At 49.4% G+C, this 16264-nt stretch overlaps 4 protein-coding genes across 5 annotated transcripts in view; 3 read left to right on the forward strand and 1 right to left on the reverse strand.

The window, feature by feature from the left end:
• LOC117886972 (butyrophilin subfamily 3 member A1-like) overlaps nt 1-16264 on the reverse strand; it is a gene marked incomplete in the record, with an annotated part of 150222 nt that overhangs the window by 43769 nt on the left and 90189 nt on the right.
• On the forward strand, nt 7-2327 carry LOC117887005 (zinc-binding protein A33-like). The gene is made up of 2 exons (XM_034789239.1): nt 7-171; nt 765-2327. The coding sequence occupies exons 1-2, from the start codon at nt 117-119 to the stop codon at nt 1292-1294; spliced, it is 585 nt and encodes a 194-aa protein (XP_034645130.1). The 5' UTR covers nt 7-116; the 3' UTR covers nt 1295-2327.
• Nucleotides 2926-16264, forward strand: part of LOC117886976 (zinc finger protein 239-like) — a 29442-nt gene continuing 16103 nt past the window's right edge. The window contains exon 1 of one of the 2 annotated variants that reach the window (XM_034789177.1): nt 2926-4243. In XM_034789177.1, the coding sequence (XP_034645068.1) occupies nt 4220-4243 (24 nt within the window). In that variant the 5' untranslated portion in view covers nt 2926-4219. The remainder of the gene's footprint in view (nt 4244-16264) is intronic. The other variant, XM_034789178.1, reaches the window with a different exon arrangement.
• Nucleotides 9802-14787, forward strand: LOC117886995 (zinc finger protein 239-like). The gene has a single exon (XM_034789216.1). It carries the CDS (start codon nt 13408-13410, stop codon nt 14278-14280), a length of 873 nt encoding a protein of 290 aa, XP_034645107.1. The 5' UTR covers nt 9802-13407; the 3' UTR covers nt 14281-14787.

Raw genomic sequence — 16264 nt, forward strand, 5'->3', positions numbered from 1 at the left:
GGCCGTAGTTTGTCCACCCCTGTCCTAGAAGGATCCACTCCGGACAGCAGCTTTCCCCCTGGTTGGTCACAGCAGATCCATATTCCCCGTTGGCTGCTCACATCCTAGCCGTCCTCATGGGCTACGATTCCTTGCTGGGTTACCCCAAGATGAAGGTCTACAGAGAAAAAGGTAACTGCTCCCGCATGGTTCCCAGGGCATCAAAGAACCAGACACCTGTGGGTGCCGGTGCAACTTCACAGGGTGCTACACACCAGCTAGCCATACCGCTGAGATACCCCATCCTCCCATCCACTCCTGGGAAATGGAAGGTTCCCACTGGCCTTTGCTACCCTTTAGTACCCACTATACAGTATAGACGCTCTTTCCCACCCCTCACCCTCTGCTCCCCCTAGTGCCTATTGTACGGTATAGCTGCCCGTTCCTCACCCCTCACCCTCTGCTGCCCCTAGTGCCCATTATGCAGTTTAGCCACCCCTTCCCGAGCTCCACCCTCTGCTGTCCTGTTCCCGTTATACATTGTAGCTGCCCCCTCCTACCTCTAACACTCTGAGACCTGGGGATACCAGTCCTCTCCCAAGTCTCTGATTGTAAATTTAAAATTTTCTATTGAGAATCTCTGCCCAGGGCCCTCTGTCCTTTAGTTATTTCCCAGAGCCTGAGAAAGAGGAATGGAGGAGCTCTTGCCTGAGCAACTGCAATAGCATTTTCTGCTCCTATGTATAAGCCTAGGCTCTCACCTGCTGGGTTGTCTCTCTCCACAGAGGATGTCACTCTGGACCCAGATACAGCTCACCCCAATCTGGCCCTTTCCAAGGACCGGAGAAGTGTGACAGCCACAAAGACAAAGCTAGCTCTGGCCAACAACCCAGGGAGATTCGACATTTACTCCTGCGTGCTCGGCTCCGACGGCTACGAGTCAGGGACGCATTACTGGGACGTGGAGGTGGCTAGCACAGGGGGCTGGGCTCTGGGAATCACCAGGGAGTCTGCCAGCAGGAAGGGACGGTTCAATTTCAGCCCCAAGCAAGGCACGTGGGCCATCCAGCTCTCCAGGGGCCAGTACCGGGAAGTCACTGCGGAATGGAGCCCGCTGGACCCGCCCCAGAACCCTGGCAAGATCAGAGTGTATCTGGACTATGAAGGAGGGGTTGTGTGCTTCTACGATGCTGATACCATGGCCCCCCTCCACGCCTTCACCTCCTCCTTTTCTGGGAAGATCTACCCGTTCTTCTGGGTCTGGTCTGTAGGGACCTCCCTTAGACTGTGTCCCCCACAACCCTCCAATAACTGAGGGCACAGTCTAGAGGCTGCTGCCATTTCTGAGGACATCAATGGATGTTGGATCATGTTTTGTCTCAGCCAGAGATTGAAGCATGAACACCCTGATGCATCTGGATTTTAGCCCATGAGGCAGCATCTCCCTTAAACACCTCTTCGCTGCCTGCCACGCTGCCCCTTGTGCATGGCAAATGCTCCCTAATAAAACCCAAGCAGCTACTACCTTCTCCTCCCCCAGGTCCCTCCTTAATGGTCACCTCTGCCATGATGCCTCCAGAACTCAGCCTGGTGATCAGGGCTAGACAAGTGATCTGCTGTGAATATGACTCTTTCTCATCTTTCCTATCTTGCTCTACCTTTACCTCCAATTGAAAAGAAATATACCCTGTGTAGCTAGGTAAGGTGGTCCCCGTACTGTGAGAGAAATGAGAATTCTGGTTTAGCATGTGTGTTAATTGTTTTGTGTAAGAGGGAATTAATATAGATGTCAGTGCAGCTCTCTCCTTCTAGGTGTATAGGGTATAAACTGGTGATGAATTCACTGAGGCTGGAAATTAGAAGGAGCTTTCTAATGTAGCCTTTTTTCTAGTTAACGTGAATTTTGTGCTGTGGTATTACAGCACCGTGGGTTTGACTTTGGCGGCTACAGTTTCAAGCTTAACAGTGTGAAAGTCACCTCTGCTATTTGCTTTAGAGATAGAATCTTTATGAACACATGAAGGTCAAGCATAGTGACCACACATACATTCACAAGTACAAGGTCTCGTCTGTTTTACAAGTTTTATTAAAGTTATGATTACCTGAGTATATAGAAATTCTATACAGACCTATGCACAAGTTACAAATATAGTTATACTCACATCCTCCTAGATAGTGTTAGGATCTGTTGTATCTCTCATGACTTGATCATCAGTAGAGGGATGGTTCCTGCTGGGGTTCCCATAGGGAACTCCATTTTTCTAATCTAGGCGCCCGCTTTATAATTTGATTCTGACTATACCTTATTCTACGCATGTCCATAAAAGTGTTAACCCTCTTTTCTCTTATTGGTCTGCTGTCTCCTTGAAACTTAAGGGACCCCGATTTTCTATAGGATAAGTTCCCTTTGTTCTCATTAGCATTGACACACAACCTGTATCCTGTGGTTAAGATACATGTCAGAGACAGATTTGCCTTTACAGTATTGTTATGATCTAATATTAATCTTCTGGGTAATTTTTCGCATTACCACCACTTGGTACCTCTTTTCCCATAATCTTAGGGCATTGGGTTATTTCTCGGTCATTGGTTTATGTCATCATTTCTTGTCTTCAAGGCCTAAAATATCTAAACTGAAATTTTGCAGGCCTCAGCCTACAGATTCTTGCATTTCAGCTTGTCTTACTTATGTCTAATGCATTATTCTTTTATATACTAATTAATCTTATACTTTTATAACCCTACAAATTAACTCTAATTAACATACAATGAATATATAACATGTTGATAAATGAAAATAAACTAAAATCATTGGATACACTAACCATCAGAAGAGTGAGGTTCTGGAACAGCTTCCCAACAGGAATCATGGGGGCAAACAATCTATTTGAGGATGAATGAAAAGTTTGTGAACAAGATAATATATGGGGATGCCTGCAAATGGACCATCACCTAGGAGGTCCCTTCCAGTCCTATGTTCCTAGGTGAAAAGAAACAAAGACAAACCATGAGCTTTAACACATTGGGTGCCCCCCTAATTTTCTTGCTTGAGGCAAGGATGTGACAGCCTGTCATGGGATAATTTCCAGAGTGTTGAGACAATATGTGTGTGTGAGAGAGAGCAGAGCTGCTGGGTAGGCCACTAGCAGTTTTAAAGAAACTACTTAGGCCTATAATAGATGCTGATGCAAATGGCAGGATTGTAACAACACAAACAGCTCCCTCTCCCAATTCCCTACTGTGGGTGCACTGAGCATGCCCAGGAGGGTTGCTATTTGTGTTGTTACACATGCCGGGGCGCCCCTCGCTCAGGGAGGGAAAAGCTATTCCCGACCCCGTCCTGTGCGAGCCGGGCGCTGGCTGAACGGCCCCCTCGGGTCGGTGTCATAGCGGCGCCCGTGGAGCTTCCTGGCTCAGACCCGCCCTGCCAGCGCCGCCTCCATTGTGAGCCGGGACTGAGTCGCTGCTGCTCCCCAGCGGGGTGTGTGCGGGGAGAGCCCTTCCCTAGCGCCCCCCTGTGCCCAGCCGGGGGGGCTTTCTCCGGGGGCTGGAACCAGCCCTTGGGGCAGCTCCGGGCTCTGCCGACACCAGCCCCTGAGCCGGAGCCTGCAGGTGAGGGGAGAGACCCGGGGGAAAGGGCTGGGGCCGGCCTGCAAAGCCCGCCCACTTCCCGGTTTGCCAATACGGCCTAAGTGCTCCAGCCCCGCCCCTTCCCCAAAGCCTCTGCCCTGCTGCGCCCCGGCCCCGCCTCTGCCTCCACTCCCCTGAGAACTGCAGCAGGGGCGGGCCTGATCACTGGCGGCTAGAAGTGCGGCGACCCAGACCCAGCCGCGCCGCTGGTGAGTGCTGGGGGAGTTCTCCCCCTACCCCCAAGCCAGCCCCACCCCTCACAGTCCTGCCGCCTGCGGTGGGGCTGCCTAGGGCCCCAGAATAGCTAGGAACGGGCCTGCCTGCGAGGCTTGCCTGTGCACATAGATGCCAACTGCACTTTCACCGGAGGGGAGAATGCATGGAAATAACAGTGGGAGAAAATTCAAAGGGTGATCCCGGACAACAGGGCAATTGAGATGGCTGAGGGTTTTCCCAGCAGGCCAGAGTCCAGAGTGTCTGTGCATGGCTTGGGGGGAATCTGAAACCTCTCCCCCGCCCTTCCCACGCTGACAGGCTGCAGAGTAACAACCACCTTTTGCTCCAGATTCACTTCAGATTGTCACATCACTCTAGGGGCCGGGGAAGGGAAATGGCTGCAGTGGACCCGGCTCAGGTAGGGGATTGTCAAGGGGTTGTGCGGGTGGCGGCGGGGGGCTTTGCCTGAATGTGCGGTGGGAAGGGGAGGGAGAAGGACATGCAGGGGAGGAGACCAGTAAATGAAATTCCTGCTGGAAGCCTTTAATGTCAGGAGATGGGCCTGAATATCACCAGCTTTTAAGCAATAAAGTCCCCCCCCTTCAGCTGCCTGTCCCCACTCCCCTCCCTGGCATGCGTCTCACTGCCTCCCCCCCCCACACACACATCTAGCACCCTCCTCAGTGTGCTGCCTGTGGCACTCTTTACCTCAAGGTAGCACCCTGGCACCCCCATATTCACCTCTGTGATATGAGTATTGTATGTTTTGTACAAAGTATGCCTTGTGAGGTATCATTTAAAAGCCTTAATCTGTTGAACATTAATATCCTGTTGGACTGTATGTGCTAGCATTCTATGTGAAGTATTGCCATACGTGTTACTGAAATATGTTGTGAGGTTGGGCACACCTATAATCAGCCTTTCAATTACAACAAAGGAGTAGCCATCAATACCCAGGAGGTTAATCGCTCATCAACACATGGTTCTCTAACCCAGAGAAGGCACATACACCATAGAGACAGACTAATCCACATTACAGCAAATATCTTTCCAGAAAGCTGGAAGAACGTATAAGAGATGCAGTGACATCATCACTTAACTCCTTCCCCTCCCCTCCCCCATCTTAACACCTGGAAGTTTGGCTGAAAGACCAGGGCTTTGAACTGAGGAAGTTTGGCCCCAGGCTGGAAGGTACCGTAGTCCCAGCCAACCTACTGAGGACCTGTAACCTGCTTTTACCATCTGTCACAGTGAGAAAAGCTGTTTGATACAACTCGTGCTTAGACTAAAAGATTAGGATTTAGAATGCATGTTTACTTTTTATTTTCTTAAGTTAACTATATCTGACCTTTATGCCTACTACTTATAATCACTTACAATCTATCTTTCTGTAATTAACAGACTTATTTTAATGTTTTATCCTTACCAGTGAGTTTGTCTAAAGTTCTTGGGAAACTTCAGATTACAAAAACTGGTGCATTTCCACTTCCCTTTGACGAAGTGGCGAACTAGGTAATGAACTTACACTGACCAGGCTTCTGACCAGTGCAAGACAGTACAGTTCAGGGATGCAAGACTGCGGAGCTGGGGGGAATTGCCTGGGGTCTCTTTATTGATGGTTCATGAGTGGCTGGGAGATCATTCATGCAACACATGTGTGTCCCTGCCTGTGGATGTCTGTGTAAGTGCAGTGCCTGTCAGATGCTTGTAGCTTGACATCAGTATCACAGAGGGAGAGGCAGTCCAGGTTGGTGGAACAGAGGCTCATCAGTCACACAGTCCAGCCTGTACCCCAGCCTGTCACAGCCTCTCAAACTACGCCTCCCACATCCCCAGCACTCTCCTCAGTCTGCTACTAGAGAAATTCTCCAGCCTCCATTTTATCTGCCTCATCTCTGTTTCAGGACAGACAAGAGCTGCTCCACTCTATGCTGCTGATTTTAAGCATGTTCAGTACTGAGATAGGGTGAAAAATTCAGCTAATTGGCAGAAAGTCCATAATTTCTAAGATGGTGCCCTGACAAAGAGCCAGATATGAGTGTGTGTGTATGGACAGAATCACACCTCTGAGGTAGAGTCTAGTGAGCATGTGCAAAATTAGCAGCTACTGAGCATGTGTAGTATGGGGTGAGGAAGCCCGTCTGTTAGCTGATCAGCAGGCTGGTTACAGCCCACTCATATCAGTTACAACTTGTCCTAAACGTCAGAGCTGTCAATCACAGCTCTGAAATAGTGGTTAATACTGAGCATCTGCAAATGAGGTAATTGCTTCTAAAACTAGAAAGTTATACTAGAAGAGAGCCAGCATGCAGGAGGGAATTTGGATTAGAAAAAAAGAGTCAATCCGGAAAAGTGGGACAAATTAGAAGCCAGCCAGGGAAGCCAAAGAAGAGCTACTGGAAACATATTAGAAATGGCGCTGCAGAGAGAGAGAGAAAATCAGAGTGGAGCAAAACTGACTGACAAAGGGCTGAAGAGCAATAACATTTATAAAGCAATAACAGTGATTTAAAGGGATACTAACGGATTTATAAAGTAAACCTGCTATTCTTTCAATTATAGTAGAATATAAGCATAAAATTGCAATTTAACTGTGTAAACTTTAAAGCAATTTAAGAACTGCTGCCAGCAATTTGTTACAAACTGGCCATTTATAGCAAAGTGCTTCGCTTAGAATCATTTAAACTGTATGCTGTTGCAGTTTCAATGCTTTGTAATTTGCAGTAAGAGATTTGTGTTTATTTTCTATTTCTAGATTAGATTGTAGTAGGGATTATTAGTTACTTTAATAAAAAGATACTTTGTTGTTTAGGAAAGCTTACTGCCTGTGTCAATTACTTTATCTGAAGGTTATATCTGTGTCCTTTAGTATTTTCCTTAACAACTCTGGAAATGTATACCTTGGAGAGGACAGATTAAGGGAGCAGTAGGCAGGTCATTTACCTAAGGGCACCCAAAATCTATTTTGGGGTAACAAGTCTGCTGCCTGTTCCCTCCCTCCCCAGTGTGTCTCTGAACCTCTACGCCCGCAGCACCTTCCTCAGCTTGCTACCCACCTTCCCCCACAAGTAAATCCCCCTGCATCCTCTTCATTCTGCCTCCCATACCACCGTCTCCTGCTGATTATTCCCCTCCCCCACATCCCCCTGGGGCCTCTTCCAACTACCTCCTGACACGCACAAATCCCTGCACTGTCAAGGCTCAGGCCTTGGCTACACTCGGGACTTCACAGCAGCGCTACCGCGAAAGCGCTGTGAAGCGTGAGTGAAGTCACGCCACCAGCACTGCGAGAGAGCTCTCACAGCGCTGTAAGTACTCCACCTCTCCGAGGGGAATAGCTTGCAGCGCTGTGAGCGAGCATGCAGCACTGCAGGCTCTGATTACACTGGCGCTTTACAGCACTGCGCTCGGGGGGTGGGGGAGCGTTTTCACACCCCTGAGCGCAGCAAGTTGCAGCACTGTACAGCGCCAGTGTAGCCAAGGCCTCAGTCTACCTCCCACTCATCCCCCATGCATCATCCTGTCTAATCCTCGGTCTTCTCCCACCCCTTCACAAACACATTCCCCTGTGACCTCCTTTGTCTGCCTCCTGCCCCCACTCAGTTGCCCAGACCACCAATGGGTCCCACTCTTCTGTAATGGCCTCAGTGCCTCCAAGAACAAGTGTCTGGGCTCCAGCCTTGCTGCTTCATGCCGTGAGCTCTGCCCAGCAAGTCCAAAGGAGCCAGACTCCTGGGCAGAAACCTGCCCACTCTGCAGGTACCAGTGCATCTCAGCCAGGATTTGCAGTGACACCTGGCAGCCTTTTCTAAACAGAACAGGGTTTATTAGTGAGCGGGGACCCAACACAGGGAAGCCCTGAGGTTAGCAGAGAGAAGCAAAGGTTAAGGTTAAGCCATAGCCCATCCTGGTCAAGCCAGTGCAGTTAGCCAGCCAAGATGTGATGGATTCCATTACTGGCTCTGTTTCTTTGGGTGTGTCTACACAGCATCTAGACACCCGCAGCTGGCCCATGCCAGCTGACTCGGGCTCATGGGGCTCAGGCTGTCGGGCTGTTTCATTGCTGTGTAGACATCTGGGCTTGAGCCTGGGCTCTAGGACCCTGTGAGGTGGGAGGGTCCCAGAGCTGGGGCTCCAGTCTGATCTCAGAAATCTACACAGCAATGAAACAGCCCCATGAGCTTAAATCAGCTGGCACAGGCCAGTAGTGGATTTCTGTTTGCTGTGTAGACATACTCTCCGTCAGTCCAAGGCGAGCGCTCTATCTCTCCAGAAGGCAGCACCTAACCTGGCCACCTGACACCTTTCCCCTTTGTTCTCTAGCTGGGGCCTTGGCTCAGCTTCCGATCCCAGCCGTGGGGAGGAAATCTCCTTCCTCTGGGTCGTTGGTTGCCAGGGGTGAGTGACTCAGCCCCGAGGACTCCCACCGTCTTTTCGGATTCTCCATTGATCTGGGGGTTGGCTTCCAGCCAGCCCTTTAGTTATCAGTCATTCCACCCTAGACAGCAAGGTGGCATTCCCCCACCCCAGCCCCACATGTCTTCTCTGCTGCTCCAGGAGTAGTGTTAACCCTCCTGCACCCACTGGGTAGCAGTGTAAAGTAGAGAGGGAAACTGAGGCACACCCATGGGCGTCATGAAAATCAGGGATTTGGAGCAATCAAAGTTTTGAATTGCTCCGCTCTGGCTCTGCTCCAGCTCCGGGCAAAAACCTACTGGTCTGTGCTCCAGCTCCGGAAATATTACATTGAAAATATTACAGAAAATTCCCACTTGGTCATACCTCCCCCAATGCACATCCCTCTGTGTCCTCCTCAGCCTGCCGCCCCTCTCCCAACCTTGCATTGTCCTTGGTTAAGCTCCTCTCCCCACACACGCATCCACCTTCACCCTTTTCATTCTATCCCACATATCCCCCTTTTTCCCCCTCAGACTGACTCCCTTCGTCCCCCTCATCCCTCCTCAGTTTACGAGCCCCAACGTGCATTACTAAGCGCCCTCCTCTGCATCCTGCCCCTCCACACATGTCCCCTGTGACCTTCCCAGTCTGCCCAGCTCGCTCCCACACACACTCCGTCCACCTGCTTCTTCCTCTCCCCACCTCTAGCACCACACATTCCCATTGTTCCCCATAGCTATGTACACAGTCTGCCAACCCCAGAGCCCAGCCACGTCCCCCCAAGAAAGCCTGGCTTCCACCTCCCTGAAAACAATGGGAGCTGGTGGTCACTAGATGCAGCTTCTCTTCCACATGCCAAACAATGGGGAAATGGTGGCCATCTTGAGTAAGGTCATCTTGGCATTAGGCTCTCCTCTCCCACAAAAGCAATGGTAGAGGATAACCCTTAGAATCTTAGAATATTAGGGTTGGAAGAGACCTCAGGAGGTCATCTAGTCCAGTCCCCTGCAGGACCAGCACCAACTAAACCATCACAGCCAGGGCTTTGTCAAGCCGGGCCTTAAAAACCTCTAAGGATGGAGATTCCACCACCTCCCTAGGTAACCCATTCCAGTGCTTCATCACCCTCCTAGTGAAATAGTGTTTCATAATATCCAACCTAAACCTCCTCCATTGCAACTTGAGACCATTGTTTCTTGTTCTGTCATCTGCCACTACTGAGAACAGCCTAGCTCCATCCTCTTTGGAAGCCCCCCTTTAGGTAGTTGAAGGCTGCTATCAAATCCCCCCCCTCACTCTTCTCTTCTGCAGACTAAATAACCCCAGTTCCCTCAGCCTCTCCTCGTAAGTCATGTGCCTCAGCCCCCTAGTCATTTTTGTTGTCCTCTGCTGGACTCTCTCCAATTTGTCCACATCCCTTCTGTAGTGGGGGGACCAAAACTGGACACAGTACTCCAGGTGTGGCCTCACCAGTGCCGAACAGAGGGGAATAATCACTTCCCTCGATCTGCTGGCAATGCTCCTACTAAAACAGCCCAATATGCCCTTGGCCTTCTTGGCAACAAGGGCACACTGTTGACTCATATCCAGTTTCTCATCCATTGTAATCCCTGGGTCCTTTTCTGCAGAACTGCTGCTTAGCCAGTCGGTCCCCTTGGGCTCCTCCAGTTCTAACTCATTGCCCCCAGGTCAGGACTGTGCCCTGCAGGTGTCGTATCCTCCTGGCAGATATAATTCATGGCTTTCTGCACACCCTGACTGACACCTGACAGTAGCTCCCTGCCACCTGAGTGTTCAGATGGGATGTGGAGGCAGAATTGGGTGTTCTCCTTCCAGGTGTGTGAGTGCTCAGTGATCTGTAGCCAGAGACCTTTCCTTAGTGGTACCTGTCAATTTTCTGTGCATGTCCTCGTGTATCTAGGCAAAGGAATAAAAGGTGGAGTCACCCCAGCACCTTCACAGCTCCTTTTCGCCATCAGTGTCTGGTGGTCGGAGCTCTCCATCGGCTGTTGTTCATGGGTTCCCTTCCTTCCTAGGAAACTTTATTTTTTCTGTAAATAGTTTTGGTAGCATATTGTGTACCCATGTTTTTCCCATTGGAGATTTGATTATTTCTTATTTTATAAAGTTTTTGTTCTTGTTTTTCTCTGGGACTCTTTTACCTGGTACCAGTGGGGCTTGGTTATGCCAAAGTTTCCTAGAGTTCAGCACTATCTCACTTGCAGGGTGTCTAATGCACTGAATGACCCTCACACTTGTTTATTTTGCCTTGGTGAGGGCACATGAGAGACAAGTGCTCTATTTGTAGATCTTTCAAGAAAAGAACACAAAAATCTAGGGACATAACCTTTTAAACTTATCTTATAGAGCGTGCTGTGCATCCCTTCTCAGACCTCAGTCATCTGGAGTCCAGTACTTTGTCCTGGGCCAGGAGTTCTCCTATGGATCTTTCTGACTCAATTGTTCCGCTTCTCCCACCACGTCTTGTAAGAGCTGTAAGTCAGTCTCCAGGCAAGACTTAACTTATAAATCAAAGAGCTCTTTTTCTTCTTCAGAACGGGACTCTGGGAACTGAAAAGCCTCAACAGAGTCCTCATGGGAACTGTCAGGTGCCAAGGTTGGAGCGCAAGCTGCTCACTGGTACCAAGAGTGAATCAGGACAGGAAATCCAGCCATTGACTCCGTGACCAGTGCATGTGTCCTTGAGAATGGCTCTGACAATTTATTAGAGGCATGAATTTCAGTACTACCATAAGTATAATTGGTAATCACGACACTTGATGCTCATGCAATGTCATGAGATTTGCTCTCTCTGGGTGCAGGAGTCCCCTTGGCTGCAACAAGACCCAACTCTGACTACTCATAGGATACAGACTTTTTTACAGCCGAAGCTGCCCTAAGCACTGGTTAGAACATCTGTGGGAACAATACCATCAGCCATGGCATCCTCAGCACCTTTGAAGCCTCCAGTACCGGTTTCTTATACACAGATGGTTTTGATAGGACTCAAGCCATCAGTACCGACATTTACACCTACCACCAAGAGGCACAGCTCCAGAGGCTGTACTCCGGTGATTCCCCCTAGTATCACACCACCGGTGGCAACCAACTGCCCATATTCATTATCAGATTCAGAAGAAGAACCCTATACTACTTACTCTAGAGGGAGATCTAGATTCTCTCCATTACATTCTTCAGTGACCAAATACAGCATTAGATGGAAATGATACCACAATGGTAGATCTAGACATAGATCTCCATGATCTTGCAGATGAACCCTGTGTCATACAGGTACATGCAATAGCTGTACAGGAACTCATGCGACATCCCTCCAGCTTCTAGGCTGGCTTCTCCAGACTGTTTTCACGGAAGTTTTGTGTGGGTGGGAGTTGAGGTAAGACTCACATTATAACTCAAGCTAGCTGTGCTGTGAAGACACACTCTGTCAATAATATTTGTGAAAGGAATAACTAGTCTTTTTTTCTCAAGTTACGGTGCCAACAACCCTGACATTAGAGTTTAGTATTGTCTCCTCCAGGAATCCTCCCTTTGAGCCGATGGCTTTTTGTCTTCTTCAGTACTTACCGTAGGGTGGCCACTCACGTGCTCCAGGAATACAGGACATTCCGGTACTTCCCAGAACATCATGAGCCTGTTCCTGCTGACATGACCCCATGCCCACCAGAGTGACTTCTCATGCATGGTGTGTGTGAGCTCACGCCACATGGGAGGCGTAATTTTTAAGTGCGCACCACCCTATAAGGTCACACTGGCAAGGATAGAGCAACATGCTCTTCAGTATGGCATCCCCCATCTGATACTGGACAAAACCAGTTTCGTCTGAGTACCAGATGGGGACACACCCAAGGAAAGCAGGACTGTCTGGTTTAATACCGGATGAGTGGCCTGTCTAATTTATCAGCTACGGGCGCCTTTCCAGTGGCAGTTACTTCCACTAGAAGGGTTTGGAAACCACAAGCATGAATTTCATACCCCTCCCCCCACCCCTCTTTCCACTATTTTTATGAGGATAAAGTTGCTTTAAAGCCTCATCCAACGTTCTTTATCAAGGCTGGTTACCGATTTCCATCTCAACCAAACCAGCTTTTTACCTCCCTTTTCTCCCAGACCACATTTACGTAAGCTTGAGGAGAAACAGCATTTTCTGGTCATCTGCTGGGCCCTTGCCTTTTATCTGGACAGGACAAAACAGTTTCAGTCTTTGCCACAATTAATTATTTCCTGTGTGGAGAGAATGAAAGGGCAGGAGATTCCCTTATGGTGAATTTCTTGGTGGGTCACCTCTCATCTCACTACAAGTTATGATGTTGCAAAGTTAAAACCACTTCCAAGCTGACTGCACAATCGGTGAAAGCCTCGGCAGCTTTCCTAAGGGATATTTCAATCCCAGATATCATCAGGGCAGCAACCTGGTCTTCAATTCACACTGTTCCCAAGCACTGTGACACTTCAGCCACTTCCAGAGACTGTGGTAGCTTTGGAAAGGCTGGTCTGCAGTGGCTTTGCAGATAGACTCCGAACGCTCCTCCATAGAACACTGCTTGGGAGTTACCTGAAGTGGAATAGGAACATGCAATCACTCAAAGAAAAGAAAAATTACATACCGGTATGTAACTGTTGTTTTCCAGATTGTGTTGCACATGTCTATTCCAGCACCCGTCCTCCTCCCTTCAGAATCCATTATATTAGGATGCTGGTGCAAATGAACTGAGATGGTGCAGGGGGGAGATCTGCCCTTCATGCCCTCACCTGGATGCATGAGGACATGCATGGCGCATGTGCCATCCTGATGGACACCGCTAGAGAAAACTATCCCATTAGAGTGCACTCAGAGTGCACACCCCTAAAGCAGAATAGAGGTGAAGGGGAATAGATGTGCACAACATCTTGAAGAAGAACAAATACAGTACAGGCAGGGAGCTATTTTTTCCCTTCTCTCTTTCTTCCGGGGAAGGGTTTGTGGGGGATTCAACTCCTGATTTGTCAGTCCTCCCAGCATTTATTTTGGTCTGTTTCCCCACTTTCCCGTTCCCCTTTTCTGACCTTCTCTTTCCCCCCAGCACAGAGAATGACTCCTGTCTGGATTCTCTCTCTGTCCCAGCAGGTGATGAGACGGTGAGTGAGGGCAATGAAGAGAGTCCTTGTCCGGCACGTCCTGAGCGAATGGAATCAAAGGGGTCGTTGCTGGAAAGGTGTGAAGGGGATGATTCCCAGAGTCCTGGGCAGGGACAAGCCCAAGAAAATCAGTGCAGCCCAGAGAAGCAGCAGGGAAACCCCCCAGGGAAGACACTGGATGAATCCACTCTCCGAGGTTTGGAGGATTGTAATGAGGCAACGATCCAGCCGAGAACATGCACTAAGGAGAAGCGTTTCGAATGTGCTGAGTGCAGGAAACACTTCAGTTCTGGATCACACCTTATTAGACATCAGAGATCTCACACGGGAGAGACCCCCTATAACTGCTCTGAGTGTGGGAAACAATTCAATGACCAATCAAACCTTATTAGACATCAGCGAACCCACACAGGAGAGAGACCCCATAAGTGCCGTGACTGCGGGAAAAACTTCAGTCAGAGGTCAGGCCTTATTGTACATCAGAGAATCCACACAGGAGAGAAATGCCATAAATGCCCTGACTGTGGACAAACCTTCACCCAGAGTGCACATGTAACTAGACATCAGAGGATTCACACGGGCAAGAGACCCTATGGATGCCCAGAGTGTGGAGAAAGCTTCGCTTGTACCTCAGATCTTATTATACACCTGAGAGTCCACACGGGAGAGAAACCTTATTGCTGCCCCGACTGTGGACAAAGCTTCGCTCAGAGTCATCACCTTACTGACCATCGGAGAATCCACACAGGAGAGAGACCCTATACCTGCCCCGACTGTGGGAATAGCTTCAGACAAAAATCTGGTTTCAATGTCCATCGGAGAAGGCACACAGGAGAGTGCCCCTACAAATGTTCCGTCTGTGGGGAAAGGTACAAGACCAAGAGTTCTCTATTATTCCACATGAAACTTCACATAGACTAGTGCCAGCCACTTCCCATCCTCTCTGCATCTGGAGGAACGATGGGGATAATAAACAGTTGCCCAATTCCTTAGAGAATCAAGTGGCACCACTATTTACTTGTGTGCTGTGCGTCTCAGGAGGAAGGAGGCACCAGGAGAGTGACATTAATTATTATTATTATTACTGTATTGAATTATTCTCTCACACTCTCCCATCCGTTCCTGGCTCTCTCTGTCATGGGAAGGCTTTTAGCCAGCCGAAGGATTTAGCTGAATTTCCTGGTCCCTGTTTTCAGACGGGGGCTCGTTTTACATTGTCGCACACTGGGACTTTTCCGGAAATTGCTGCCCATGAGGCATGTTCTCCCTATTTCTGCATGCTGGGGGAGCGGAGGGGTCTGAAGTTTCTGGAAAGTCTGATGTCAGTGAAGTTTTTATTGCTGATTAATTATTTTCTCAGTATTGTTCAATTATATGTTTTTTTTTCCCCCAAATAAGATGCAAATAAAACTTTTCTGGCAAATCCCATTTTCCTGAGCAGCCTGGGAATTTCATTGGTTCTTAAGCTCTGGGAGGGAGAAAGACCAACTGTCCCAGACTGGGTGAGTTGTCTCTCTCTGCAGGAATCACTCATTCCCGTCCTTTTACTAATGTCTCTGCCCATCCAGCTTTAGAAGCTGGAATGCAGGTACATCTGTGTCTTTGCTCTTGCAGCTCTGACTGCCACTGGGCTTGATCTCTGGGTCTTCCCTTCCCCTCCACAAGGATTCAGGTGAACTCTGGTAAGCTTATTAGCATGCATGCAGACTCGTTTATTGTTTTCAGTATATTTTCTCTGTAGTTCTTTTACTTTAAGAATGAAATGGGCTTGTATAGAAGGAGCTGTGTGGTGTTAAATATATGGAGATATACCTATCTCATAAAACTGGAAGGGACCTTGAAAGGTCATCAAATCCAGTCCCCTGTCTTCACTAGCAGGACCAAGTACTGTCCCTGGCAGATTTTTGCCCCAGATCCCTAAATGGCCCCCTCAAGGATTGAGCTCACAACCCGGGGTTTAGTGGGCCAATGCTCAAACCACCGAGCTATCCCTCCCCCTGTTGACAATCACTGTTTTCAGTCTCTGAAGAGAAAGCAAGGTGTCCTTGGGCAGCCTGTTTTTGCTGTAAATAACACAGTGAAGGCAAGGAGTTGGGCAGCCTGGAAATACTCCACCCAGAAATGTAATGGCTGGGGAGCAGAAGTCTGATATGGGTGCCCTGGCTGCATAGACAACTGGTGCCTCCCTATACAATCTAAAGGGAAGGACACGTGACTGCCCCATGTGTATCCCCTGTGCAGTGCCCCCCCCCCTTTCATGCAACCTGGGTTCGCAGTGCTCTACCTGCAGGGATGCGGGGCTCACTTTCCTTATCTTCCTGCACCTCCCCCCGCACATTTGGCCGCTTTCCCTGGAAGCCAGGTGCGGAGGGGAACAGAGCCGCTTCTGCTTGAGAGAGCCTGGCTGGGAGGCAGCAGCGGCCCGTTTCCTGGAGAGGGGGCGGAGCGGGAGTGGGAGGGGGTGGAGTGGGGGTGGGGCCTTAGGGGAAGGGGGGGAGTGGGGACAGGACCTCAGTGCAGAGAGGGGGTGGAGCACCCCCAGGGAAAAGTAAAGTCAGCACCTATCCTTAGCCTATCCTAATTGAGGAGGTCACCCTGAACTGAAATGAACTCGCTAAGCCAGAGGCTCAAATGGCAGACCCCTGTGAAAGTAAGAGGGGGTGGGGACAGGTGTCCCTGCCAGGAGGTGTGGGCTCTATCTCAGAGCCCCTGGCATAGCTTAGCCTGCCCCTCCCCATGGTTAAAAGATAGAGCTAAGTAGGGCTCCATTAGGAGTCTTTTGTTAAGTGCTCACTAGAGCTGAAATCACTTGTTGTGGGACAGCATTTCTGCCCAGCCTGCTTCAGCAATGAAGCCCCCCCCAAGCTGACAATCACTGAGAGCTGGGGGGAACCTCAAGAGACTG

Source organism: Trachemys scripta, chromosome 14 (genome assembly GCF_013100865.1).
Source record: "Trachemys scripta elegans isolate TJP31775 chromosome 14, CAS_Tse_1.0, whole genome shotgun sequence".
NCBI lineage: Eukaryota > Metazoa > Chordata > Testudines > Emydidae > Trachemys > Trachemys scripta.

What these genes read in the sequence shown, in the direction of transcription:
- LOC117887005 (XM_034789239.1), top strand. Translation starts at nt 117, where the DNA reads ATGGGCTACGATTCCTTGCTGGGTTACCCCAAGATGAAGGTCTACAGA. An exon ending in GAAGGTCTACAGAGAAAAAG is followed by an intron (nt 172 to 764) that starts GTAACTGCTCCC and finishes CTCTCTCCACAG; the next exon opens with AGGATGTCACTCTGGACCCA.
- LOC117886995 (XM_034789216.1), top strand. Translation starts at nt 13,408, where the DNA reads ATGGAATCAAAGGGGTCGTTGCTGGAAAGGTGTGAAGGGGATGATTCC.